The sequence below is a fragment of the Anopheles coustani genome, chromosome 2 (genome assembly GCF_943734705.1).
Source record: "Anopheles coustani chromosome 2, idAnoCousDA_361_x.2, whole genome shotgun sequence".
NCBI lineage: Eukaryota > Metazoa > Arthropoda > Insecta > Diptera > Culicidae > Anopheles > Anopheles coustani.
The window spans coordinates 37,934,033-37,961,849 of record NC_071289.1 but is presented as its reverse complement, the minus strand read 5'-3'; the positions used below and the strand labels follow the sequence as shown (position 1 = coordinate 37,961,849).

Sequence of the window (27,817 nt, the reverse complement as noted above, 5' to 3'; positions counted from 1 at the left end):
CTACTTAATTTTTGCGAAATGAATTCCTATTTAAAAATGGCCGAAACAGCCAATTTGCCAATAACTTTTGATTCTTTGGACCGATTTTAAGACAGACCCCTCAAACGAAAGGTCTTTTGCAGACCAACAACTTTGTGGACGTAAAGACTTATCCATCGTTTCCAGTTTTTGAGAAATTACCACTGCGTTGCAATTTCGACAATGGCCCGGTTGAGTATCACTGACAGTTGCGTGTTGTAAAAACACCCAAATGTTATTTTCATTTTTTCCCCCTGGGAGCGGATAGCGACAGCGATCCAGATGGTCCTGGGGACCATTCACAAGCTCGATTTAGCCATTGGATCAATTCAACCATTGATTGTACAATTGATAAAGTGACAAATGATATGAAAAATCAGTAAATTTGAAAGGCACGCATGATATATCCGGATTCGAAGATCCGGATCTCAGAATGGGTTTGAATCGAAAGATTCGAATCCCTGTAGGGATTCAGTTTCCTCATCACTAACAATGTGGTATTCAAGGCGTTACTGACAACATGCCAGTAACGTGTGTCATAGTTACCTTGGTGGTAACTTGGTGTCGAACTAACATGTCCGGTTAAAAGGCGTCGCTCAAGACTTCAGTTTAAAACGGATGTTAAAACGTGTGCAGCAGAACCACGAAATCTTGGTTCCATTCAAATTTGGGTTTAGCTGATAGATTGAAACAAGCAAGAGTGAAATTTGTCATACTGGATTTTTTAAGTTGAATATTTTTCAATTATTTACAACCGTGTGGGAGCCAGTTGAAGTATCTTCTCGAATTTCCAAATTCGTTATATTGGATTTAGCCGATAAGGAAGTTTGACTGTAAATTGCATAGTAAATAAGTAGCTTACATTTTCTTTCCAGGCATTTACACGCTGGCCCTTTCTGAACATCCATGTCAAGGAATAGAAAATTTAGTAAAACTCTTTTTTCGTAAATTTTATTGTACCACTCGTTGTGTAGGAATTGTGAGATACAACATTTTTCAACGGATACGATCAGCTTCTAACTAAAAATATATTACTCAGGTTAGTTTAGTTTTGCATGAGGCGCTTCATTCGTTCCTTCAGAGAGCCTGCTTTTAGCTTGCCGGTCGGTTGCTTCGTCCCCGTGGATGTCGTGGAAGGTCGCTTAGTCTTTTTCAATCTGGAACAGACATAGACGCATTAGTACACTTTGCCAACAACATGGGCGGGTTGCGGGCACGGGCTTACAGTTCATTGAGCAGATTCTGCATCTCCTTCTTGTAAATACTCTTAAAGTCTTGCGCGAACGGAACCCACAGCTCGAAGAACATTTCCGGCTTGCATTCTTCCACCGTGCCCGTCTTCGGGGTGAAGTGATAAAAGCGCATTGTGCGCATGAAACACTCGCGACATTCATCCAGCTTGCAGAACTGCTTCGTGATGCGCGCGGTCGCTTTTTCGATAAATTCCTCCATTATTTCCTTGAACGGATGCAACTGATCTTCGGTCGATTCTTGAATTACTTTGTCCGCGGTCTGGCGACACTCTGGACGGTGGTGGTAAAGAAATTGTTATTTGAAATAGGCAAACAAAGCAATGCTCCGATGTACGTACCTTCCGTTTTTGAGCGTAGCATTGTGAGTTGCGATCGACAGTCATCGTAATCGACCAGGACGGCCTTATCCAAATCGCTAGGATCCGGAATGGGGAGATTGATTTCCTGCAGTATAATGCCACTCTTACGACATTGGCTTATGTACGTGCGGATAATGAAATGCAACAGGGTCGTGTTAGTGTCGGCCGATTTGACGTCCTTCAGCTTGCTTAGAATCTCCAGCCCGAAACCGTCCGCCTGACCACGTGTGCGATTGCCTCCGTTCATAAAGTTCCCCAGCGTTAGGATAATCGAAAAGAGGTGCTTCAGCTCTTCGCTCTCGGTGAGAAACTCGCACGTCTGCTTGACGGTTTTCAGCTTGCGCGATACACACTTGTAGTGCTCCTCGAACTCCGCCTGAAAGACGATGCACGAAATTCGCTCCGCAAAAAATGATATGCTCGAGATGCGCAGAAGAAACTGCTCCGGCTGATCGAGCGGGATCGCGTTGTTGTTGTTCGCTAGGCTGCTCTCGGCGTACTCCCGTATCAACATCAGCTCCTCGTCGGTGGCCTTTATTTGCAGTATCTTCTGCATTGCCTCCAGGCTGACGACGGACGTATCGCAGTGGTAGATGGCGCACTCGATCTCGTCCCACTCGAGGTGCAAGCTTTTCGCGAATATGCCCACGTTCTGCGATCGCTTGCAGTCGAGAATTTTGACCGTCTTCTCCGGCTTTTCCATCTTCTCGCGCAGCTTCGGCACGATGACCTGCCGGGAGAAGAGTTCGGTGAACTCATCCAAATTGTCCAGGTTCGTTTCCTCCAGCTCCTGCCACAGTCCCTGACGCTTTTCGGCGATGGCCGGAGGTGGTGAGGGGGTGGGTGGATTTTTTTCCGGTTCGCTCGTTTCCATTGGCTCCGCTTGCGGTAGCGAAACGGAACCACCATCCGTTTCTTCGGTTATGGAGGACGTGAGAGAGTTTGTAGTCTTGGACCCTGCTTCCTTTGGCGCCAGAATGCGTGTCCAGTAGAGGGGTTTCATTGGTTTCGGCGGATTTACCGGCTGCTTACGCAAAACTGAGAAGCAAGAAAGGAAACGAATGTTGTGTATTACGTCGCCTGTGGGGAGCAAACTCATCTAACGAGACACAAAACTACACAGAGGAAGAAACAACCAATTAAACTAGCAACCAAGGTAATAAGACACAGATTAGACGGACATACGAGTACATGTGATTGTGCTACACGTGGTGAGCCAAGCGTTGATCCACAATGTGGGTACCTTCACAAAAGGATATTACCCAGTGTATGGGGAGAAAAAAACGGAAACAAAAGTTACATGAGACAGACACCACTTTTGAAGAAATGGTGCAATATAAAATAACAAGCACCACAAAGGATCAAAACACCGTGGTAATAGGAAAGGAAAGAGTGCGATTTTTGTTTGATTTATGCAAATAGAGGGGTTTCGGAAGTTACAAATTAATCAGCAATCTACTACTGCACTACGCAAGAAAAGCTTTGGAGAAAACTGCCATATTTTCCTTTTCCTACTGTTAAAATGCCCTTCAAAAATTACTACTACTACAAAAGTGCATCAGTGAGTGGAAAAAACGTGAAGTTATTGAAAAAGGCTTAAATAAAATTGTTACAAAAAGTAAGAAAAAGTTTTAACTCGACTATTGCCATTTCCAACAAAAGAAAGGGAGAAAAAAATGTGACAGAATTTTGGGGAAGGAAAATAAACTATACAAAAATCTTAGGAGGTGGAAAAACAGTTTGAGATTGAGAACAAAAACAAACGCTTACTATTCGCCGCATACCATCCTCCGGGCACTGGTATGGGTAGTGGTAGTGGCGGAGGGCCACTGGTGTTCGCACTAGGGGGGCCTTGACTTGACGCTAATTTACCTGGTCCTAGCGCAGCCGCTGCGTTCGGTCCTCCACCGCCGGGACCGGGTGGAGGTGGAGGAGGCCCCGGTGGCCCCCCGAACGGGGGCGGTGGTGGTGGGGGTGGATTAGGATTCTGCACCCCACCCATCGGTAAGGGTGGTGGAGGTGGTGGTGGTGGAGCTGACTGACCGAAGGGTGGCGGTGGCGGTGGAGGAGGGGGTGGCATTGATTGGGAAGGACCCGAACTACCCGGTGGTCCCGGCGGGGGTGGTGGAGGAGGTGGTGGTGGCGGCATCGACGCCCCCAGCGGTGCCAAGGGTGGTGGAGGGGGAGGAGGAGGCGGTGGTGGTGCTGAGACTGTGACTTCCGAGTGACTTCTCGCATCCGTTACACCACTTCCGTCTTGGCTGGGATCCGTTTGGGTTTCTCTCGTCACTACGGTGGCTTCCGTGCCCTTCTGGGAGCCACTGGCGGATTGCTTGCAACAGTTGGAACATACGAAGATGGGCGCTCCAGGAGGGCAAGGGATGTTACAATGGTTACCATCGCCCAGCACGTTCTTGGCATTCGTCTCGGGGGATTCCGTTGGCGCCACGACTTGCGCCGGAGTGTGGCCGGTAGTAATACTGTTTTTGGGGAATGTTTGGTTATGTGTCGTGTTATCACATTCGCTGGCGGAAGCCTTCATATCGATATCTTCCGTTTCATTACTTGGTAGGGTCGCTGATGCACCTGTGGCCGGCACAGGGCGTTCGTTCTGGGCGATCCCCTCGAGACCGTTACGACGAGCTGCCTTGCTGGGGGTGCTTGTGGTCACGCCGAACAGAGTGCTTTCGGAATCATTTAGCAAATCCTTCGTTGCCGCGTCGTACACCGTGCAGTCGGTTTCGTTGAGCACATCCTGCGGCATTGAACGGCGACCCTTGGTGCCACCTTGGGCATCCTGGTTGAAGAATTCGCGTAATATGCATCTCACTTGCTCGATCGTTCCACAGCTGGCAATTTGATCCCGAAGAAGCTGTAAGTCACGATCCCAAGCTTGCTGCGTTGTGCTGTTCATTGCGATCTCCGGCTTGACGTTGGACTCGGTGCTGGTGCTGGTTGATTGGTGACATACGGTCTTCGCAGGAGCGGGGACATGGGGCCACACGACGTGCGGTTCAAGTCGGCCTGGGGTAACTGGTGCCGGTGTCGGTGGTTCGGTGTGGGTCCACTGGTACATAAGATTCGTCTAACAAAAAAATAAAGTCGCATTATTCCGATGCTCCGAAATATTGATCCGTTCGTTGGGTGTAACACACACTTGATCGCAAACGGAATTACTCAGTTTCTGCCTTTTAAACATGCTTTCAGCTGTGCAAGGGAGAAAATTTTGCGAATAAAGGCATCTAGGTCACGATTAAAACATCGGCAAACTAATTTCGTCCACTTTGAAACATTACTCAAAAACTGATCGTATCTGTTTTGTGTCCGGACAATGTGGCGGAGAATGGCTTTGTCAACATCTGCATTGTCACAACGTTTGTCAACATCTAGCTTCCCTTTCGTAGACGATGCTCCTATCTGATAAATCTCGCATGGTGAGTGCTTTTCGTTACCGTTCTTCTGTAAATAGAGCTACAACCGGTTGCTGCTATAACGGCGACGCTCACTGGAATGTGTTTTCTAGGGTTGGACATTGTCTTTGGCATTGGAGCATCAAGGTTAATTAGAGTGTCACAAATTCATTTTTTTTTAACTTTTTCATTTGAATTGATCAAGGCAAAACATTGAAAATTTAAAAGCATGCTTAAAAAATTAACATTCACGAGGAATTGAAATACTTTCATACAGTATTGCACCTTAGTATCTTGCTTAGGAATATCGAGTAACGTTATGTTTTAAACGTCGATCTTTTGTACGCAATCTGCTACGCATTTTTTTTTTGTTACCGCCATAAAAAAGCTATCATCAATCTTCTTTTTTATTACCTGTCGAACAAACTCACCCGAAAGGTATCTTGTGGAGGAGCATGCTTATCAGGAATCTGTTTCATCACACCGGCCACGAGCAAATTGGTACAGTACTGAAACAGCAGTGCTTGCAGGTCTTGTTCGTTCACTCCACTTAGATTCGAGACCAGAGACGACGATAGCCAGTTCATTAGCATGTGCCCTAAAATAAGGTATAGCAAAAGATTAATTTACGAAATAAGTTTTTTAGAAGATGATTGCTGTAATTTACAAGTGAAATTTACTCGTTAATCAAAGTGGTTGATATTAATGTTTACTAAAGATAATGTGTTCTTCATCGATTGTTTTCTTCCATGCAATAAGTTTTAAACGTGCACACTAACTATCATTCTGCACCGAGCTCTCTGAATGAAACGGGGCATCGAGAACGCTGATAAGGAGTGATCGTCGCAGTTACGATATCTATTGATAAGTGTCCATCTATTGCGCCTGCGACTGAATTGAACTTATCTCTATCGAAGGTGGTTTTTTAAGCATGCAGTGAATGAGTCAGTTTACCAGTAAGTGATGGTTGAGCAGTCTCAGTTAATTGGCCACTTACTTTCGGCAGGGATTGTATCATAATTTTCTTTAATAATGGTTTTACAAACAGCACATAATTTTCTACTATTTAGTAGTGTATGTACAGCGTATTAATGCTACGGACTAGCGTAATTAAGGGAAGCTTAATAGCAAGCAAGTAAATCTGGTTTACCTTCAAATTTTTCGTACGAGAAAAAGTTAAGCTTCTCCGGCACGTAGGACGGCCGTACCACTCTGCTTGCTGCGGTCACATTAGAGCCACTGGCGAGAGGAACCTTTCGGTCCGTTAAAACCGGTAACCGCGTTCCGGCGTACAGGCTCGATTTCGACAGCACTCGGGTGGGCTTTCCATGTTCCGTACTGCGGGCAGCGGTCACGGTGCCATTTCCCGAGGCGCTGCCGTTACTACCGACCGCGACGCTCGTGCTACCCGTTCTCCGGTGCGACAGGGGAATCCGTTTGCGCTCCATCGTGTCGTCCGGGGATGTCGACGTGGACGACTCCGGCGAGACATCAACTGCCCGCTCGGACTCAATGCAAATGCTGCTCACGTTGTGTTCGATTTGCAGTTTTGCCGGTGCGTGCGTTTGCCAACTGGACTGGGGCTGGGGCTTTTCGTTGCTGCTCGGTGGAAGATCGATTTTCGAGACATTCTTGCATTGCAGTTGCGATCTCAGATTTTCCGTGCGGTCACCATCGGCACTTGTGAGTGCAACCGGAAGTTGTTTTGGGATCCCCCCGGATTGCACGGGAGCATCGGCTAGGTCGCAGATGTTTTCCTCCGAATAATAGGCCTCGTTTATTTCCGTCGCAAACCCACCATGGGGTGACGACGGGTCGGTAAAGACCGAATCGGAGCTAGACGATGCCGTGCGCTCGCGAAGATGGATTACATTCGTGGTATCTGCAACGAGGATACAAATGTTGTGTACTTTTCTGCACACCAAAAAAGGCGAGGGGATTTAAATCTACACGAGATCAATATTCTTAAAACGGCGCTTAACGCCTGGTACTTTTCACGGTCAATGCCAACGTTGAGCATTAACAGCAATACCGAAGGAAAACAAATGACATTTTAATGCCAATTGTTTCCGCTATGTTCTTTCTTCTCTTTCCACGAAACTGGTCAATTGTTTTCGTTCGTACAAAATGTTTTTCCTCATTCTGTTTTCACAACGCCTTTCTTGGTCATTTCATTCATTCTTTTGCGCTCACACTTGTGTTGGTGGGCCTGCATGCAACTCATACCAGCATAAACCCCTTGCGATCATTGCGAAGATCATTTACGCAGGAATGTGAAACGGGAGTACAACACAAATTTAGGAACAATTTCGTCTGTTCGAATAATGACTTCTTCCGCCATTTTTACACACCCCACGATTTCGTTCCTGCTTTTCCTGCTGCTCCGGATGGATTGCATCGCAGTCTGGTTAATTGAAAAATAACGGGTTAAGCATCTTTCACTCACGGACTTCAGCACAGAATAGGCAACGTTTGTAGAATTAGAGAAGAATATTTGGATGGAAAATCATGCCACAGTTGCTGGGAAACGCACTTTTTCACATTTTCTAAACTTATTTTTGCGGTTTTGGGTAGTATTTTCCCGGAAACACACTGCAGATCGAGCGAACCACCGGCCACAGGTTTATGGTACAAGTTTTACACACAACAAACCTTTGTCGCTGGCAACCACCGTCGCGGACGCTGGAGTGGCCGTCGGTGACCGTCGGCTTTCACGCACTGCTGGAGCCTGACTAAGCGAATTGGCCCTTTTCCATGAATCGGTCGTGACAATGATCGGGTTCGCTGGCTGGTGCAGTCCGGCGGCGTCTGCACCACTACCAGCGCCTGCATCGCTGTGCGCGATAAAGTTCTCCCGTGCGTTGGGAACCGGTTCCTCCGCGCGGTGGAGACGCACACCCGTACCCGTAGCAGAACAACACCCCGTCGTCGGTAACGTTGTTTCCGATCGCGGGGGGCGCGATCGCGGGTCGGTGCTGGTGGTGTTTGCGTTGGTTGTTATAGTAACGGAGCGCGACGCGACCGGCAAATCGAGTCGAGCGTGCGTGTGTGCTTGTGCGATGGCCCTTTCGCGGGCGGTTGCCGGCGTTGCCTCTGCAACATGGTGCTCTTGTGTAGGTTGTGCTCGATGGTGGATGCCTCTACAACCCTTCTCAAAGCGGGTCAGCGACTTACGGTGTGCATCTTCTCCACCGCCTGCTCCTGCGCTTCTCTCCACAACGTTACTTTTGTGCCTCGGGATGGCCGCGGTTGCTGCGTTTGCTTCGCCGATCGTGCCCCCCGCTGCTAATGTCGTCATCGTTGCCGTTGCGTCATCGGAACGCGGTGGCGCATCTCCATCGTTGTTGGGGTCGCAAGTTTTGTTTGCCCCTGATTGTTTGATCCAATTCGGTGCATGTATTGTTAGAAGAAAATTTTAAACACATTTTAAGACACACCTTCTAACGTTAAGGTATACAATATAATAGTACACAGTCTTGAAAAGTAATTAAACTACATAAAAATCAAAAAGAGGACAAATAATAATAACAAAAATTAAATAATGGATAATATTTACGTCTAAATGAAATAATTTTGGGATTGGTTCGAATAGATACATCCTTTCAAAATAAAACCTTGACCTACTTTTAAAAGAAATAGATAAATTGTAACCAACCACATTAAACGATCGCTACTGGTCCAAGTTCTTCCATCCTAATCTTAATCACAAATATTATTTTTAGTAGCACCTTTGTGTAATATAAAAGTCGACGATTGGACCATACTTCTCCATTTTTTAATATATTTCCTCACGGGACCTAATTTAATACTTAATCTATCAATAGCATAACTTAAAGTCTATCTTTACTATTTTCGATCATTATTAAATCTAAACGCAAGTTTATATTTAAAAACCGTTGTCCAATGCACACATTTACTAATAATAATCATGTGTATGAAACCATTTCACTCAGAATTCGTAAAATCTAAATATCCAAAGAAAATGGTCGAATTTTTTTTTTTCGTCCACAGTTAAGTATAAGTTTCTTATATTTTGATAGGCATCGCTAGAACATTTTAATTTTTTTTTACTTTTTGAGTTAAGTTATTAATTTACTAGCTTAATTCTATCAAACTACTTAAGCGCTTTCAAGCGCTATATGAAAGTGAAATAGTGAAAAGAAGTAATGTATCCCACTGGCTCAAAGCCTCTTCCAATCGCCAATAAATTAAACCACATTCATAAAGGGTGGGCAACCTCACATTGTTTCACGTAACATCGCGAAACCTACCATGTTGTGTTAGCTGCTCTTGTGGTTTGCTGTAAAAAAACGCGTTAATGAACCGGGTGCTAATAATAAAGCATGCTTGCATACCGGTTTAGCGGTTGATAAGAAACGCTCGCCAGAATATGCCGTAGAAAGTTACAGTTGCTCGCACGGATCACCGTACAGCGTTTCATTGTGTGGCTTTAAAATTTCTAAATTGGGTTTTGATCGTTAAAAAAATAAACAGTGATATTGAATAGTAACGCTTTGCTTTGAAATTATTATATAACTAAAACATATTTATTTTCAATGAAGATGTAGTTTTTATTACTTTCTGCATTATCGCAATTCTGTATTTGTGGCTCTCTGCGGCTTTCGTAAAATAAAACCAATGTGACTCATGTCTGAATCCACTTGACCAATGAAAGAGTACAACGAAAATGATTCAGCTCATAAAACCAGTTCATAGTTGAGATATTTTACGTTCAACATACTGAAGGTATTTTTCCTTTTTCCGTCGTAATTTTTTTTTGTCTCAAAAATTATAGCACTAGCTCTAATGGAACAGAAAATAAATACATTTCGAGTAGATTTACAAAACATTGGGAAAAAGAAAGAGGAACCAAGTTTGCAAAACCCCCGTTTCGCTCGGCGAAACTTACCGGACAGTTTTTCCGGGAACTCAGCGGCGAACTCTTCCGGTTCGCGCTCGTCGAAATCAGCTGATTTTGAAAGCTCGCTCGGTTGGCCGTCGGCCACATCCTGGCGCAGGATGCTTTTGCCCGAGTGAGAGACCGCATCGAGCAGGATGTTCGAAAAGCCGTCCTCTTCCGTGTCAGCAGCAGCAAGGTCGGCTTTGGTGCCGTCCTCTCCGCCACCACCACCGCCACCGACGCCCCCGCCGGCCCCATGTTCCACCAGCAGCTGCTTCTTCTTGCCGAACTTGATGAAGCTTCGGCCCTTGCCGAGGGTGGGAGTTTTCGAAAACTTCGACCCGGCAACGGGTGGCGGCCGCTGCTCAGCTGACGATGAGACGTACGACGCTGGCTGGCCAGCAGCTGACTGTCCTTGCGTGTTGCCCATTATGAACAGCGAGTTGCGGAACCCCCGTCCAATCCTTCGATATGCGAAGGTTCCACTGCGGTGGCAAACGATTTGCTCAACGATTAGTCCGCCCGCCGACGGATGGATAATACTTCATCTAAACGCAAAAATGTCACACAAACACTGCGGGTTTTCCTTTCACTGCCCGCGCACGGACGAGACGGAAACGCTCCTCCACGATGTCTGCAAGCGCCGTCCAATTAGGAGCACCGTATTGGAAGAACACATTTCCTGCATGACAACCTTGCTGGTGGCCCACTGCGATGTTTGGGGGTTTGCGTTTTGCACAAGACGCTACGGTTTGCGCTGCCAACTTCGATTGCACCATTAATTGCTCGTTTCACTCACGCGGCTTGAGGGATTGCGCGACCAAAGGTATGACCGATTGACGGATGGGTTTGCGCCATCGAAAAAAGGGGGTTCGACTTTTCCGGCACCATCAAATTTTCACTGGCGTACGGGCGTATAGATTTTTCCAAACTGCATCGACTGCGTACCATGCACCAGGGAGGAAAAGCTGTCACTCGGTGAGCTCACTGTTTAGTAGAACACTGCTCACTACGGTGACACACCACTCGCCACGGGTTTTCCTTCGGTTCGATGTTCGAACCCACTTTCCCGACATGCGCATTCTCGCCCTTCGAAGGCGTCGTCGTCGTTGGCGCGTTTTCCACCCCGAACGCTTTGTTTATGCTACAAAACCACGCGCAAAATGGCACTACCGTTTGAACTATGCGTGAACAAAACTGGCACAACTGAGCCGAGAAAAAAAAAAAAATCTTTCCAGTAAGGCACAGAGTGATTTTCACCGCGCGCGCGCGCGTGCTTCCAGTTGCGGCGAGGCGTGAAACGATACTGAGCGGCTTCGAGGGGTCGGCCGCAATGGCGAACGAAACAAACCGATCCGGTGGTCCCGGCCCAGCCAGTCTACAATGGCCGCACCGTCAACCGCAACGAAAGTGTAATCTTTTCTTGATCTAGCTCTGGCTGCGAGGGGCCACTTGGTTTTTTTGGCTTCGCTGCACCGACGAGTCCGCCGTTCGGGGGTTTGGTGGACCGAAATGACGCACAACGGTTCGTAAAATGTGCAATCGGCTTACACATTGCTACACAGACTTTTCGTCCGTCTGATAATGCGTGTCCTAAAGCTGGCAGAAACAAATGGAACCGTGGTATGAAATTGAATTACTCACCCATTTATTAATGATAGTTTGTACAATTGACGCTGAATAACGTAGAATTCATCTGACGTAGATTTATTTTCTACCTTATCTTGGAGACTAGCTGGTCCAACGATCACGATTGTTTCTGTTTTGTGATTGTTATCAAGCTAAATTTATTAAAAGTATCGTTTGCATTTTACTACACTATACTTCGAATCTCATTTTAAACTGAATGGATTTACTTTAAGAATTTACTTTTTGGTGGAGTATGGATTTTAATTCCTACCTTGCTTGGAGAGAACAGAGGACATCCATGAACGACGAATGAAAAGTTTACTGTATAAAAAAAAACCTTAACGCAGCCATGTGCGGAGACAAACTTTTTCATTGATGCGATTGTTTCCGCATTTATTTTTCCCAAATTAACTTTTAATATTCCCCAAACAAAATACTAAAAATGGGTGGTTTCTTGCGTGCTGACTCTTGTTGATTAATCAATGGCTATGCTTTGATTTGTAAGTTAAATTCGTGAAGGACTCTAACATGTACATCCAGTGAATACATTTTGTTTTTTAAATCGTTCGTTTTAGTACTATTTGCCAACGCATTATTCATTCAATTTAAATATTGTATTTTATCACTGTTACATAACATAAATTTTTCAAAATGATTTTTAATCTTTTTGCTAACACGTTATTTATTCAATTTAAATTTTGAATTTTACCACAGTTGCATAACATTAGTTTTTCAAAATGATTCAAATACATTAGCCATAACCATGTACGTTTCAGCTGGAATGGAATTACGCACAGCACTTCACATACGGTTACGGAAAACCCAATTGTTACACTTCTTACACGCGTCCCCGGGGTGGAAAAAGGCATGGTGGTGCATGGAAATGCTAAAAATAAATTATCCGAGAACTACCGGCGTATGGAGACGAGCGTGGCCTTTTCTCCACGTGTGTTACGCGGCATGTTCGGTCGCTGTTTGTGCTCATTTGTAGTTTCGTCTGTTTCTGTACATTTAAACAGGCAGCCACTTAGACAGAACGTTAACGGCATCGCGAGGATCGCTCTGCTTATCATGCTTCAGTGGGAAGCGTAGCGAGGGAAGATTTTCACCGGAGAAGGGTGGATGTAATTTTCCACGCTGGATTTGATCTCTTGCTTACCAACTCTTGCTGGAACACAGGTTGGAGTGTGGTATGTTTTGTTTGTGCGTTGCTCTGGGCTATGTTCGCTTCGTATCTGTCATACCAGGGACGAAAAACAATCCCTAGTTGGAATGGGAAATAATTTTTTTATTAGACTGGAAGTTTATTAACAATCATCTGTTTCTTACAATTTCCTTCAATAAATTGCCACATATAAAATGCTTGAGCTATTAAAGCTCAAAAACGAAAAAGGAGGTTGGTTACTGAGCATAACAAACATTATTTTTTTTACGTAATTTGATGGTAAAAATAGTTGTGTAGAAAAATGTTGAAAATTACTAAATACGTACTGTTATTGAAAGACAAACTTTGGGAAGTATAAAATATAGCTTCATTTGTTTATGTTTCATTGTACAAATAATTTTGTAGCAAAGTGTTATAAATATTCAAAACTATCAGTAATTGAGGGACAAACTTTGGGAAGAATTTTTCATTTAAGGATCACCAAGTTTAATTTGTATCCCTCCAAGGAAATTGTCGTCATTTGTGTATTTATTTGGATGAAAGTAGAGTTTATCTTAATCGAACACATGCTCCAATTTTAGTTGTGGACTAACGATAATTCTTATTGTTGATATTGAAGATACATCTGTATATACAGCTTTGATTTTAGATTATGAAGATCAAGTGTTTCTCACGGTATTAAACTTAGGATTTGTTTTATCTGAACTTAGTTTGCAGATTGAGACATATTGAAAAAGTCATAATTTGCAATACAAAATGCATTCCGGTGCATCGCGGTTCGTCAATGGCTAGTATGCTTAAATCCCGTTTTACCTTTTTTATGGAACTGCTTCCTGTTGTGTATGCCATATGTGCTAACAAGTGAAAATTCACATGCAAGAAGAAACTAGTTCAAGCTAAGTACGACTTTCAACTTGAAACATTTTTTTGCTCGCTTCAAATGGTGCTTCATTGTCTCTTCGTTCATTATAAAGAAAAACTTGTGGTAACGGTAGATGTACCGTGGTATGATATGCGGTCGTGTAAAGTTTGCAAACAAAGTACATAATCCGTAATTGTATTTTTCCGGTGTTTTGTTCCCCGTGCTGGTCGCGAACTGCAGGGAAAAACTTTCCGCAGTAGTGAAATATGCTGCGTGGAAAAGTGTATCCACAAGCGGTAATGAAGAATAAGTGCGTCTTTTCATCTCGTTTCTATTAGCATATTGGCTAAGATGGTAGGTTTATCTTATTTTTCACCCTCGGTGGACCGGGGCAGGTAGGGTTGGAAATGAAAACTTACTCCAACAACACAGTCCGAAGGATGCGAGAGTATGTACCGATTTATAACGTTCTGCGTACCGAAGACGAGCAAAGTGGTTAAAGTGAAAGGACTTCGGTGTTTTATATTGAAAAACTTTTGTCCACCTTTGCGTCGTTAGTTTTCTCGCGAGAATGAATTCATCCCTTTAAAATCGCTGCAGTTCGTACTCATTTTCTCCGAACATAAATTGCATCAGCTGGGGTGTTAGTGAATAGTTTTTGTGTAAGTTTATCAACCTGTTAAGTATTAGAAAAAGTTGTTGGGTTGCATGATAGTGGATTGTCGGCAACATTAAAAATAAATGTTATGCTTTTAACAAAAAATGAGGTGAAAAGAAAATTGAGATGCGAACCTTAGATAAGTTAAAAAAAGACATAGCTTTTAAGTAAAGAGTGGAAAAATGAATTTAAATAAACAAGTTGAAAAGACGAACATGAAACTACAACAAACAAACAAGCAGTGGACCAAGAAATTGAATAATTTGCGCTAGAATAAAAGCGAATACGGTGACAGATAAACACATTTCGCAGATACTTGTTTTCCATGTATGCTTTATTTAAAATATCAAATAAAATAAAATATAAGTTTTTTTTGTAGAAAAGAAAAGTAAGATACGAACCACGAACGAACCGAGACAAAAAAGACATAACTTTTGGGTAAAGAGTAGAAAAATGAACTTAAATATAAAAGGTGGAAAGACCAGCAAGAAACTACAACAAACAAACAAGCAGTGGACAAAGTAACTGAATAATTTTCGGTGGAATAAAAGCGATTACGACCGCAGATAAACATATTTCGCAGATAATTGTTTTCCATGTTTGCTTTATTTAAAATATCATTTCCAGTTTTTTTGTTCGATTTGTTTTCTTTTGTTCGCGTAGGAAAAACAAAACAACAGAAACACAATCATCAAACGACTCGTTTTAATCTCTCGTATATAAGAGAATGATCTTTTACGCATATGTTCGAATATCAATGGACTGCGATCTTCTTTCCACGAAAACCGAAAGAAACCCCCCTGCATCTTTGCGTTCTAGCTGATCTGAACTTTCCTCTGGGTTTTCTCTATATAGGTCTCCTCTTTTAATCTCTCACGTGACTGCAGCTTTTTTTAAATGTATATATGTATATGATAGGAGAATCCGCTTAAATTTTCCTCTATGCGATGGGCTCTTACTGCACTATATATTTACACTTTGCATAATTTTGTTTTTGTTTTGTATTACTGTAACATCGTGATCCAGTTATATCTCGTAATTTAAATACATTCGCGCCTCTTCGTTTTCTGGTGTAGATGTGTGTGTGTGTGTGTCTTAGTGATTTCTTCCGCTAAGTTAAAGTATCTTTCCTTCGAGTGCGCTCTGCACCCGTTTTCCACTTGGACTATGTTGTCTAGTAGTTTTAGTTTTTTAATGTGTTTACACTTACGACCTAGTTTTTACATTGCCGTATTTCCCGGGGTTTACTTTCATATCTCTTCGTAAATCATCCGCTCCATTCGCTTCATATGGCGGGCAAAAGCATTCCTATCTATCTAGATTTATTTAAAAAAATAATTAGCCTTCTATATGTTCATTAAAAAAAAGAAAATCTCTTTTAACGTTCGACGATTTTCAGCAACTCCGTAATATGCTTTAGTTGTTCAAAACAATTGTTCGCCTCATTGGGCCTTACAGTGGTGAAAAGCCGATTGCAATGCTTGTTCGTTTTACATTATGAAGTAAATTTTGTTTTGTGCGATCGAGATCATTTTTAAAATTGCATATGAACACACAAATACGCAAAACAAAACAAAACAGGAACCAAAACAAATCAATTCTTTCGAATCGATGAGCGTAAATTGTGATTTAAAATGCGTTAAAAATGCAATTACGGTGCTTCTCCGTATTAAAAGCTCACCACGGAAAGCTCTCACCAACTTATTCACCACGGAGTGTAAAGGCGTTTTGTCGGTTGAATTTTGAAATTTGAACCTAAGAGTAGTTGATCCGCTCTGGAGTTTTTGTTGGAGTATTATTTTAAATGCAAATTTATGCCTTAATGCAGCGAGTATTAATTTTAAGTCCAACATAAATCCAATCGTTAAGATTCTTCTACATCGCCTAAACCACTCACAGTTTGCAGCAAATGATTTGTTTGTTTGATCCGGACTGGATGTTCCGGTATGCCGTCGATTTAAAGAGTATTTCAAAAATGTCTTACGCATATGGTGCCTCTCTCTTAAGAGTCGGTGTGTGTGTGCTTTGCAGATTGTTGACAACGAGAAAGGAGGGAATTCTAATGCAGTCGTAATTTCGTAACTCGTGTTTTCCTTATTCCTTTTTCCACACATGTGCAATTGCAATGCGCAGCAACGGTTTTGTTACCTCTTCTCTTCGGCGCTTGCAATAACCGTGTGATTTGCGTTAATAAATTCGATATTTCCTATACACCAGGACACACACACAACAGATACATGCACCACTTACTTAGCCAGACATTGCTCCGCACAAAACGCACAGTTTACGGAAACGGAAAAAGAAGCGAGTAGCAAAGATTGGATTGGCAAAGGCGGGAAAAACTCGGGTTTGCAACGCGCCGTCGGCCTTAGCTCGGATGGTTTCTACCTATTGTTCTACTTCTGGTCGGTATTTTATGTTACGGGAGGAAGTGCTGGTTTTGACACACACACACACATTTCGCAAAAGGAAGGATGATTTTTTTGTTCTTGTTTTGTTTGTGCAACTTGCTTCCAGCTCTAGGGCTCTAGTAAGGGGATGTCGATAGAGATTCTTCTCGTGTTCGTGGTGCCAATAGAAACTTCTTTTTTTCCCTAAATTGTTGTGTGTGTTCTGGTAGCTCTGGTAAGTGTTGCTTTAGCTTTGATTTAGTGTCGTTATCACCGAAAGCTGGTAAATGGTTCGCCCTTGTTTTCGTTCTATAAAATCGTATTTAAAAACATGCCCTCGCATTACCCTCCCAATGAGGTCTATATGCACCATGCATTCCACATTTGCTTCTCGTTCACGCCGAAAGGGGATACGATATCTCTCTATGATAACCAATTCGTATTCTTTCCCTTTTTCGCTCTGTACACCCACACGCAGGCATTCCATCATGCACTCGCACCTAACCTATACACCGGACAATTGTTTTATGATTAAAAAATAAAAGTAAAAACACCTACCAATATGTCGAGCCCAATATGCTGCTTGTTTTATGCACTCGGTTTGTGTTTTTCTTTTTATACACTTTGCCTAGTCACTTGCTAGAATAATGCTACTTTGCTACTGCGCGATTGCCCCACACACTCGATCGATCGATCGTCGATCCGTGCTGCGGGTGTAAGATTAGACTTTTAAGGGCACATATTTAACTCCATTTTATACGGTTTTAAAAGTGGACTAGAGTTAGCAAATCGTAGCACCCATCTCCATCCATACAGGGTGTGTGTGTGTGTGTGTGTGTGCTGGCCTACTCGGTTTCCTCGTCTTTTTACTTCGTAAACCACGTGCTCGTGCTACATATGGAGTACTGTCTGTGTGTATGCGTGTGTGTATGTGTGTATTTCCGGTTAGGTAATATAGTAGCTACAAATGGTTTTACTACACGTGTGAGTACACATCGTACCTTTGATGCCAGTGGTTTCTTCTGTTCTATCTGTTTGTTTTTTGTTTTCGATGAGTATCCCTTCAATTGAAAAGTCATCGAGTGGAGATGGTGGCCATCGCGCGACAGGTAGTACGACAATCGTGGATGTATTTGATTAACCATGCTGGCCGATAGAGCGGCCAGGCAACCGGTGGTGTAAGCCTTTCCGCAAACCAGGAGCCTCCCATGAGTAATGCGCAAACTAATTCTAATCATTGGTATAAAAAGAACGCTCTTCAAACTTCCGCGGGAGTACGAGAAGAGCCGGTGGTTACAATAATAGTCATAATAATAAAATAGTACACGCAATCCCGTTGTTCATTGGGACCGTTTTAGCTTTTTTTTGCGGGATTAGTACCGGGATACTATTATCCTGTACACAGTTCATTTCGAACCGCACACATTTACCCCGTCAGCGAGTTCATTGGTGGCCATCGTTTGATGTTCGTTCGTCCGATTTCTGGCTTCCGCACTTAACACAGGGTCAACTGTCTGCAAATGGCGCTACAACACAATAATTAATCGCAAATGAACGTAATGCTGAGGGATGGACGCGCTATGTAAAATTGAGTGGGGGAGGAAAAACAGTTCTAAAAGACCCCGTTTGCGGTTGCCCGGGTTTCCCACCGTGGAGGCCGTACCGTGTCACTGGCACTTAAATTAAAGTGTCAAGCTAAACAATTAGCCTCGCAAACTGTGTAACAAACTAATGACCGCAATTGGCTCTGGTACGCGGTGTGCTTTATGAGCCCGGATCGATGTTCCAAATCGGGTTTTTGTTGCCGTCCTTGCTTTCCCATCCATTGCCCGTCCGTATCGATGAAGCAATAATGCATCGAGATACATTCATAACTTCGTGCCTGCGCGCAAACGATTATTCGAGGAGGAGTTGGGGGAGGTGGTGGTGGTTGTGCGGCAGCAAAGTGGGCAGCAATTGCAACATCGTTTATCAAAACGCGGTTATCGTCCCAGCTACTTCTAGCTTTTAATTGATATCCGATGCCCCTTCCGCGCGTTCCGGTGTTCATTTTATGTAAATCGATCCGCTAATGATGGTGTGTGCTACCGTTATTCCTACTCCTTTTTGTTGGCTCTATCCGATTCGATTTTTTGTTCGGCTCTTCACAATCATTGCGATCCATTCTCCCCTCGTGTCAACCTCGTTCGTGTCGATGGCAGGAAGTGTTTGTTACCCCCGGCAATTGCTGGGATAGGTGGAAATGGAGGGTGTGTGGGAAGAAGGAGGGGGAAGGGGAGGCTGGAAATGTGGATAAACACACTTGCACTTCCAGCTTTTACAGGCACGTTCCGCTATCCGCGAACCGCACCCGGGGCTGTTCTCAGACAATTATCTCCCGTATGACGCGCCGATTCCGCGAGTTCGGCGTCGAGTAGCCGCTCTCCAGGTTGTCCTCGTAGATGGGCTGCGGTTGCTGCTGCTGCGAGGACGACGGCTGTTGCTGCTGTTGGGCGTGAAGGTGTAAGCTTCCGTGGTCTTGCGGGTGATTGAGCTGTAGCAGGGACGATTTGCTGTCCTCCTGCTGATCGAGCTGGTGCTGTTGCTGATGCTGATCTAGGTAGGGATCGGGTAGACCGCTGACGTCGTGATATGATGAATCTGAAATGACATCAAAACCCGTACATGAGGCATTGTGGACAACAGGGAGCGGTGGAACCTCGCTCGGGCAAACCTACCGAAATGGGATGGTTGGTCTAATCGCTTCTTTGCTTTATGTACAGACGCGTAGGAATCACCGCAATACTCCTGCTGTCGGGAGGGATTCTGGCTTTGGCGCAGTGCAGCCACATGGTGGAGTTGCTGCTGCTGCTGTTGTTGTTGGTGGTGGTGTTGGTGGTGGTGGTGGTGCAGGTAATCGTCTTCGCCACCGTGCTGGCTGGGGGTGGCCGCCGGATGCGGATATTGGTTGTACTCGTCCGCTAGCGTCACCGCGCCCCCGGCCCCGTAGATGCTCGAGTGCGATGCAATCGGATCGTAGCCGTAAACAAGACCGGGCGTGCTTGATCCGGCGCCGGCCGCCGTTGTGGTGGTGGTGGTGGTGGCGTACGCGGACCCACCACCGTGTAGGCCCGCCATCGAGAGCGGCTGCAGACCGATGGCCAGGGTCGTCGTGCCGGGTGGTGCGCCTCCCTTCAGCTGCCAGATGGAATCCTGCGAGTTGACGCTGCCGCCGTTGTTCGAGTTCGTGTAGCTGTTCTCCGTGTAACCCATTGTAACCCCTACGGAACGGGGGAAATGGAATGGAAGAAAGGGAAAGAAAAAAACACACCAACAGTGCCACATTTAGTAGAGGATATTTTCGCGCGGTTTTCGAAACACAGAGCAGAGACAGAACTACGCCCGAGGGTGTGCAAAACGACCATACACAATTGTGCCAGGAAGACGGGATGATATCGAAACTTTGTGTGTGTGTGTGTGTTTGTGGGGGGTGGTGAGTGCATTCAGGATGAAGTCGCACCGTCAGTCGCCTCCGGTAGGAACAATACGGACACACGGGATTAACAGTAAAACGGGATCAGAGAGAGAAATTCAAAGTTTGGGGTGCAGAAAAAGTGCAAGGAATTGTGTTGTTTCTACCGATTTACAGTATAATGGGATTTGGTGGCAAGCAGGTTATAAAAGGGGTAGACGCGATGGCTTAATGTTTTTATTTCCTTTGCAGCTTCGTCAGCTCGATGGGTGTTGTTCATGTTATTTCAATTTTGTTTCTCGGCTGACCCAGTTTCCCGAGGATTATATCATCAGCTACAAACACGACTGTGCACTGAGAACGTGAGTTACATATTCATACACTTTGTATATGAAAATGTTCCACTTTCCATGTCTGGGAGAATGAGTGTAGCTCAACTGATGGATTAAGTTTTTATCCCAGCCCTTAACGTTAGTGCAATTAAACCAGGGCACCAAAGCAAATTTTGTTTAAACCTTTTAATGGGAAAAAAGTGAAAAATGCTCTTTACAAACACTATGTCTCATTGAAGCATTGAAAGTGAGTTGACTATTCTGAAAATGAACTTTTCTTTTGTGAATTTTCTAAAACTACCAATGTTTCTTTTGAATGGTTTGAGTGTTTAACAAATATTAGATCCTTATAATTAAAAAAGTGTTTTATGGTTATGATCAAAAGATAAGATGCATTTCAATGTCCGTAAATTATTTTGCAATTAATTTTAAATATTTAAATCGTGCACAGTAAGCGCATCTTGTACGACTATGATAATATATTTCTATAAAATATAGTTCTATCATATTGTTTGAAAGAGCAATAGGAGAATTTTATCTAAATTCACCATATTACACCACCACCATATGTTGGAAATAGCATTGGAGGAGTTTTACTTTATCTAAATTCACCATATGACTGGTTGCAGGTGAGGAATCTGTTATCAATAAAGCAGCACAGTTTGGATAGGCTCAGAGACATACGATAGGGAAAGTGAGACATACAGTAATGTGATATAGTGCCACATATCGTACGGTGTTAATGGAAGGTGCCAACGTTTGTAGAATCGTACATGAAAATAATTGGAGTGATGATTTGTGTGATGTGTGTTTGTCAGTGGAGAAATGTAAATGAGCAAACGATAGTTGTCATGAAATAAAACCATAACATGCATTTGGGTGCAGCTTATTAGTGAAGACGATATAAAAAACAAATTACATACTCATCAACATTGGCTTGTCGATGGTCGTGATCCTATGTTTAGGTGCTAGCATAAAGTTACATTTGGTTGAAGCGCATTCCAAAAGTCATACAACACTAACAGTTAGAAAACAAGTGTGGTCAAATACTAGTCAGCAAGCAAAGTTAAATACAGCAAATAATCCCCGCAATCCTAGAGTTGGTTTGCATCTAGTCACACACACTAAACGTAAACACGCTATCGGTAAAGGACGTGCGATCGTCTTGCAATAGCACGAACTGCGAAACTCGTGATGAAAAGTGGTCTAGCGGCCATCTAGGAAAGTGCAGGAGGAAACGAAAACCAAAATACACAAAACCGGTCGAGAGGTAATTGCAGCGGGACGGACGACATCTTTTCCGACAGACATACAGAGCGGTAGTAGTGGGTGCAGCGGGCACTAAAGCGGAGGGTTATAAGGAATTACTGTTCTTACTATTTACCTGCCGGAATGGAAGTAATGGCGCTTGCTAGTCCTGGAGTTAGTAGAAGCGATTTCGTGGTGATATGGTGTTAAACGGGGGTTTTGTTGTGGCGGTTATGGCGTTAGTGGGAAATCCGCGGAAGAGATCGGGAAGGAGTGTCGAGTTTCGACGAAGGAAATTAAGAAAGAAAAAAACCAAATCAGTTTAGGTGGTTCTGGGAATCCTTCACTTTTTAGTGGACACGTCGTCGTTTTCAGACACATCCTAGCGTCTCTCGGATGATGCTAGTGTACATGAGGTGCGTCGGATGTATGTGTGCGTGTGCGTGTAAGTGTATGTACATGATGTAGATGTTCGCGAAAATTAAACAAAATACAGCCACCTGGTGGATCTAAACGGGAAAAGTATGAGCGAGTCCTACATAAAACTTTTGATAGAGCTACCGAAAATCAAGCGCATTGGATCCGTACAGAAACCTTCAACATTGAATGCTTGTAGCTGCATTTGTAGGATAGACAATCGAATATCTTAACCACCACCACACACGACTACCATCATCATACACGGCTCGTTGGGCAAATAATGGGGGAGAAAACGCCCTCGGTGGTACTTACATTCGTTGGCCGGAAGACTGTGGCTCGCCACCTGTATGCTGGTGCCCGTGTGGTAACCGTACCCGTTGTGGGTCGCGTAGACGGACGTCTTCTGATCCTCGAGCGCCAGCGCCAGGTCCATCGAGTGCTCGAGCGCCTTATTGTCGAGCCCGGGCGTCGTCGGGTAGTAGGGTGGCGGCGCCTGGCTCTGCTGCGCCACGATGGACGGACGGACCGAGTCCATCTCGTAGTCCTTCGATTGGGTGGACTTTTTCGTCTGATTGCGCTTGCATCGGCAGAACATGAGCATCAGGCCGACGAACAGCGCGAACACAACGCACGACACAACGATCGCGATAAGCGTTGGTGTTGCGATGAACGAGGATTCTTGTATCAGAGCTGGACCAACTGGAAGGGGAGTTAGAGAATGATAAGTACAGGGAGCTTATCCGATCGGTGGATTGATTCACTTACTTTCCGCATCCATGTACTCGCCGCAATACTCGTGGCTCGATTTGAGGCACAGCTTCACGCGCACCTTCGGTGGAATCTCTTCCTCCAGCGCCATCGGGAAGTCGTCGTCGCTGGCCATCGAACGGCCGCTGGAGCGCCGGGCAGAGTACATGTTTTCCAGCACCTGCTCCTTGTACGTGGTCCCGCTGCCCGACACAGCGAGCGGGATTGACTGTACGATCTGCCAGGTGGCGATGGGACTTTCGTGGAATCCGATCGTCTCGACGACGGCGATCAGTGCCAGACAGGTGGCGCCAACGCTCAACCCCAGCTGCTTCGTGTCCGGATCGAAGCCGACGTGCAGTGGGACCGGAATCTTGCTGATCTTCGTCGTGGTTGCCACCTCGTTCGAGGGCTCCGAGTGGCCCTTGCTGTTCAGCGCCTTCACCTTGAAGACGTAGCTCTGGTACTGATCGAGCGGGGTCACGCTGCACGGCACATCCCGCTGGCAGTCGTACTCCATCCACTCCGAGCTGACCTGCTGCACGATGCCACAGTCCTCCTTCACCTGGTCGTGGTGCGGGATCGCCACCTTGCGGAACGACACGAAGAACTTGGTGTTGGTGATGCCTCCGTCGAAGCCCGGATCCCACACGAGCGAGACGTAGTTCGAGCCGACGTCGGCCACCCCGAGGTTGGTCGGCTTTTCCGGCGGTCCCTTCGGCTGCAGCCGGATCGGGGCGCGGATCGTCTCGATCGAGTTGCCGACGCGGCACGTGTAGTCACCGTAGTCCTCGTGCTTGACCCGGTTGATACGCAGCACGCTGGTGTAGATGTCGTTGTTGTCCGTCGTGGTGTTGATCTCGTAATGGCCATCGGAGGACATGGACAGGGCGGCCGTGTTGGTGCCGAGCTGCCACTGGAATTCGGGCTTCGGGTACGCCTGCACTCGGCAGACAACGGCTGCGTTTTCGTTGATCTCGTACGCCACCTTGTTGTACTGGTGCAGCACGATCGGGCCGTGCTCGATGCGTAGGTTCATGCTGGCGTTGGCCGTGCTGACCTCGTTCTCGAACAGACAGGTGTACGTGCCCCGGTCGCTCGGGAGCAGTTGGTTCTTATGCGGACGAGCCTTTCCCTGAAACAGCAGCGTACTCTGGACGGTCACTATGCCTCGCAGCGCGTCGTTGTTGTTCGTGCTGATGCGGTACATGTTGGCGTCGGTCGTGATGTCTCGACCGTCCTTCAGCCAGCGCACCATCGGTCGGGGCTTACCCTGCGCCTGGCACGTGGCGGAGAAGTCCGTGTCCCCGATGCGCTTCGTCATGTGCTGCTGCATCTTGCCGATGAACTGCGGAGGCTGATGCACCTCCAGGTTGATCGTCGCCATCGGCCCATTGCCCAGCTCGTTGACGGCGTGACAATGGTAGCTACCCTCGCTGCCAAGATGCGCCCGCGGGATGACGTACTGTGGACCCTGGGCGAGGATGGTCTTCGTGCTGGAAAGCTCTCCCATTGCGTCCTTGAACCAGCGAAACTGGGGCACTGGCCAACCGGGAGGATTGGCCGAGCAGGTGAGCGTCACCCCGTTGCCGACGTGCACGACCGGCTTGCTCGGATTAATGTACGCCTGCCCAGGACGATGGCGCACCAGCAGCGCCACGGTCGAGTTGCCGACGCGCTCGACAATCTTCCCGTTGTACGGCTTCATCATGTTGACCGCACGGCACACGTACCGCCCGGCATGCTCCGCCTTGATGTCCCGCAGCTGTAGGATATCGCCCGCGTACCGGAAGTCCGGACTGCCCTCCTTGAACCACTCGATCGTCACCGGCGGCGGGTTGGAGGTGACGTTGCAGCGGATCGTCACCGTGGAGCGTTCCTCCGCTTCCCACGTCTTCGACTCGATCACCACGATCGGCGCGAACAGCACGTCGAGGGTGATGATCTGCTCGCCGACCTTGCCGAGACCGTTGTCCGCCGAGCAGGCGTAGTTTCCGGCGTCCTGCACCGACACGCGCTGTATCGGGTGCGATGGCGAGGAACTGATCAGACGCCCGTTGCGTGTCCACCGGACGTTCGGTACCTTCGGTTTTGAGTCGACGGCACACTCCAGCATTGCCGTACTATCGCGCTCCACCCGGAGTGGGTTCTCCGGTCCTACCTTCACCCTTGGATAATCTAGAAAAAAGGAAGAAAACAGAGTGTGTGAGAAAGAGGGCATCGACAGAGAACAAGCAGTTAGTTTTTATCTGTCCAATAACTTTTAACACGGATCTGAACTCCCGTTAGCCGGGCCTGTTGTTTGTCTGGCGGTTTTGTTCTCCGGCGTGCTAATCCTTCGAGGTTCGGGTGTGAGGAAGAAGAAAGTTCTGTACTCCACTCTGGAGCATGGCCGTTTGTGTCCGTGTTTTTTTGCACCCCAACTGTCGCTAACATGCTCTCGCAATGGTCTTTACAGCATGTCGCAATATCTAGCTTCGTATGTTCGGGTCAAATTGTTTGAAGCCGAAGCCCTTTCAATCTCGGGAACCGTGGGACAACCATGGCGTGGACAAGAGGAAACGACTGGGAGTTGGCTTAGCGTTGTCGTAAATGAGGACCGATTTGTAGTGACACTTTCGGTCCTTCCACTCCTAAGCGCTCGGGTGGTTCCGGTACCACAAAACCGGGACCGCCTTGCGATCGAAAGTTTCAACAAGTTTTTTTATGTCCAACCGTTGTACTGCTGTTTGTGTGTGTGTGTACATTTCTGCTCTTTGTGTCGTGCTGTATGTCCAGCCATTCCGATGGACAATGTCCTCGATTCGTTTCGGTTAGAGTAGGTTCGGTGCCATTGGGATTTCCTGCCCGTAAAGTAGCCCTCTCGAGAGTAACGAGAAGCGGCTCGTTCGTTTTTTGACAAGGAATGCTACTCCTTTCCACTTGTTATGTGTGTGTGTGTGTTTTTTTCTCTACTTTCCTTCGTTCCACCGTACAGATGGAAGGATTCAGTCAAATCCTTTACCATTGTGCGCTGCGGAATGGAAATGTATTGTTATGGCCCTTTGCCTATCGATCCGTTTTACTTGCTCGTTGCGTAGATGGTGGGATTATTGTTCCGGTTGTCCGGCAAAAACCCCAACGACCAGGAAGGTCACACACACAGGCACACACACACGTACAAAAAAGGCATACGGTGTACCGATGGTCAGTACAACGGCAATCAAATGAGTTTAAGGGATTTGTCTCATCAGTCGCAATGATTATCTCGACTAGATAAATATTAGCCAAAGCTAGGCTTTGCCGCTTCGAAGGTCGTTGGTTTACGACCGACCGATGACGTAAGCTTTGGACAATGGAAGGTGCTTTAGCAAATAAACATGCCCATGTGCAAAAGGGATAACATCCGGCATGAAATGTCCCAACGCACTGTGGCCCGGAAGGCTGATTTGAAGGATCTTTGTAGTGATTTCCACAAGGGCAGGTAATTTTATAGATTGAGGTCGCAATAAAAGGCCATGTAATGGTAGTTTAACACATGTCGAAGGAAATAAATATGCGAAAGCATGATGCTTCATTGAAAGATATTTATTCTGCAATCAACAGAACCAAATCCCCACAAGGCTTGTGTGCAGGGATATTATTCAATAAGTTTGTTCATCATTTTTGTTTCTAATTGATGTAGTTTTGTGATCTTTCGATTATTTTAGTACAAACATAATAAAAGTTAAGGATTTTTCCCAATGTAACTCGGCTAATTTGAAGCATGTTGCAATTAACATGCTTTTAAAATAGAAAATATTTAATTTTTTGAAGAACTGGATTTTAAATGTTATTCCTGCAGTTCACTTGTATTTTTGTTTTTTAATTAGTTTTGTTACATTTTGTACATTCAAGGGTACTTTAAAACCGGTTCTTCTGGAGACGAACGAACGAAAATGTAGACTATTAACTAATGAGTTAAAATTAAATTTTCAATGAAGCAAGCATATTATTTTGTAAAATGCGGTGTGGTAAAAAATTACAATCAAACCAACAAGCTATCAAAAACCACAGACAGTTCTTTTTTGTCCTTTCAAACGGGTTTAACTAGGTTTGATGGATTCACAATTTATCACGAACTTTGGTATTGAGGAACAAACGGCCATAGACAAATATTTTATCTATTTAATAAAAATAGCTGAAACGTTTTCCACGAAGCACTTTAAATCGAATAAAGAATTTACCACATTAATCGCCAGCCAGGGTGGGTGGGAAAAAGCGTTTTAATTAATTTATTTTCCTGTCATGGAAATGCAAGGAAGGTACGTTAGCGGCCAGTCGAGCGGCTGTTACGCTCGACCCTCGACAGTTGACGACCACGTGCGGCGAATCTTATGACAGGGGTTCCGGTTTGTTACATTCCGCCACGGAACGGGGCAATACCGAAGAGAGCGAGTGGTCGAGAGCTTGCTCCAGAATTGTTTCGCGTTCATTAATAATCGTGTGAAGCTTAATTGCTTCAGATGCCGCGCTCGTTTCGCAGTCAATCACAGCCCTCGAGAGGAGCGCGCTTCGGCTCTTGATATGATTAAATAAATTCACCAGAACCCACACTTTTCGTACCGTGATTTTTGGCCTGTGCTCGCCATCGCCTTCAGAACGCAACAAGTAGCGCCACGCTTGCCAGCATCCAGGAGCGCGCCAGTTACCGTTTTGATTGACGCGTGTCAAAGTGGCCATCAAAAGTGAGCAGCTCGCTGGTACGAGGTGGTGGTGGTGGAAGCCGGTCCGTATGCCGTACGAAAGTCCGCCCGTAAATCGCGGCTATCCACGAGCCATCTCTTAATGGACAAGTGGCTGGAGTTCTTTTGGATGAGGGGCGAGTAGGATACCGAGGGCAGTACCTCGTTCGCCACAACGCAAACCGGTTCGACCTCACCGCGGCGTCCTCTTCGGAGGGCCGTAACCATCTTGTACCGGACCGAGCGCAGACGGAACGTGTTGTTTGCCTCGG

The 27,817-nt window shown here is 45.6% G+C and overlaps 2 protein-coding genes across 2 annotated transcripts in view; both read right to left on the bottom strand.

The window, feature by feature from the left end:
• Nucleotides 1-960: 960 nt before the first annotated feature.
• On the bottom strand, nt 961-10,370 carry LOC131264357 (formin-2-like). Its single transcript, XM_058266661.1, has 8 exons — nt 9,950-10,370; nt 7,693-8,409; nt 6,191-6,922; nt 5,472-5,638; nt 3,401-4,715; nt 1,610-2,668; nt 1,244-1,541; nt 961-1,175 (listed from the first exon to the last, which is right to left on the bottom strand). The coding sequence occupies exons 1-8, from the start codon at nt 10,368-10,370 to the stop codon at nt 1,064-1,066; spliced, it is 4,821 nt and encodes a 1,606-aa protein (XP_058122644.1). The 3' UTR covers nt 961-1,063.
• An 8,636-nt stretch (nt 10,371-19,006) lies between these two features.
• LOC131264356 (neuronal cell adhesion molecule-like) overlaps nt 19,007-27,817 on the bottom strand; it is a 205,102-nt gene continuing 196,291 nt past the window's right edge. The window contains exons 5-8 of the mRNA XM_058266660.1: nt 22,861-25,020; nt 22,408-22,794; nt 19,362-19,904; nt 19,007-19,284 (exon numbers count right to left, since the gene is read on the bottom strand). Of these exons, the coding sequence (XP_058122643.1) occupies nt 19,007-19,284; nt 19,362-19,904; nt 22,408-22,794; nt 22,861-25,020 (3,368 nt within the window). The remainder of the gene's footprint in view (nt 19,285-19,361; nt 19,905-22,407; nt 22,795-22,860; nt 25,021-27,817) is intronic.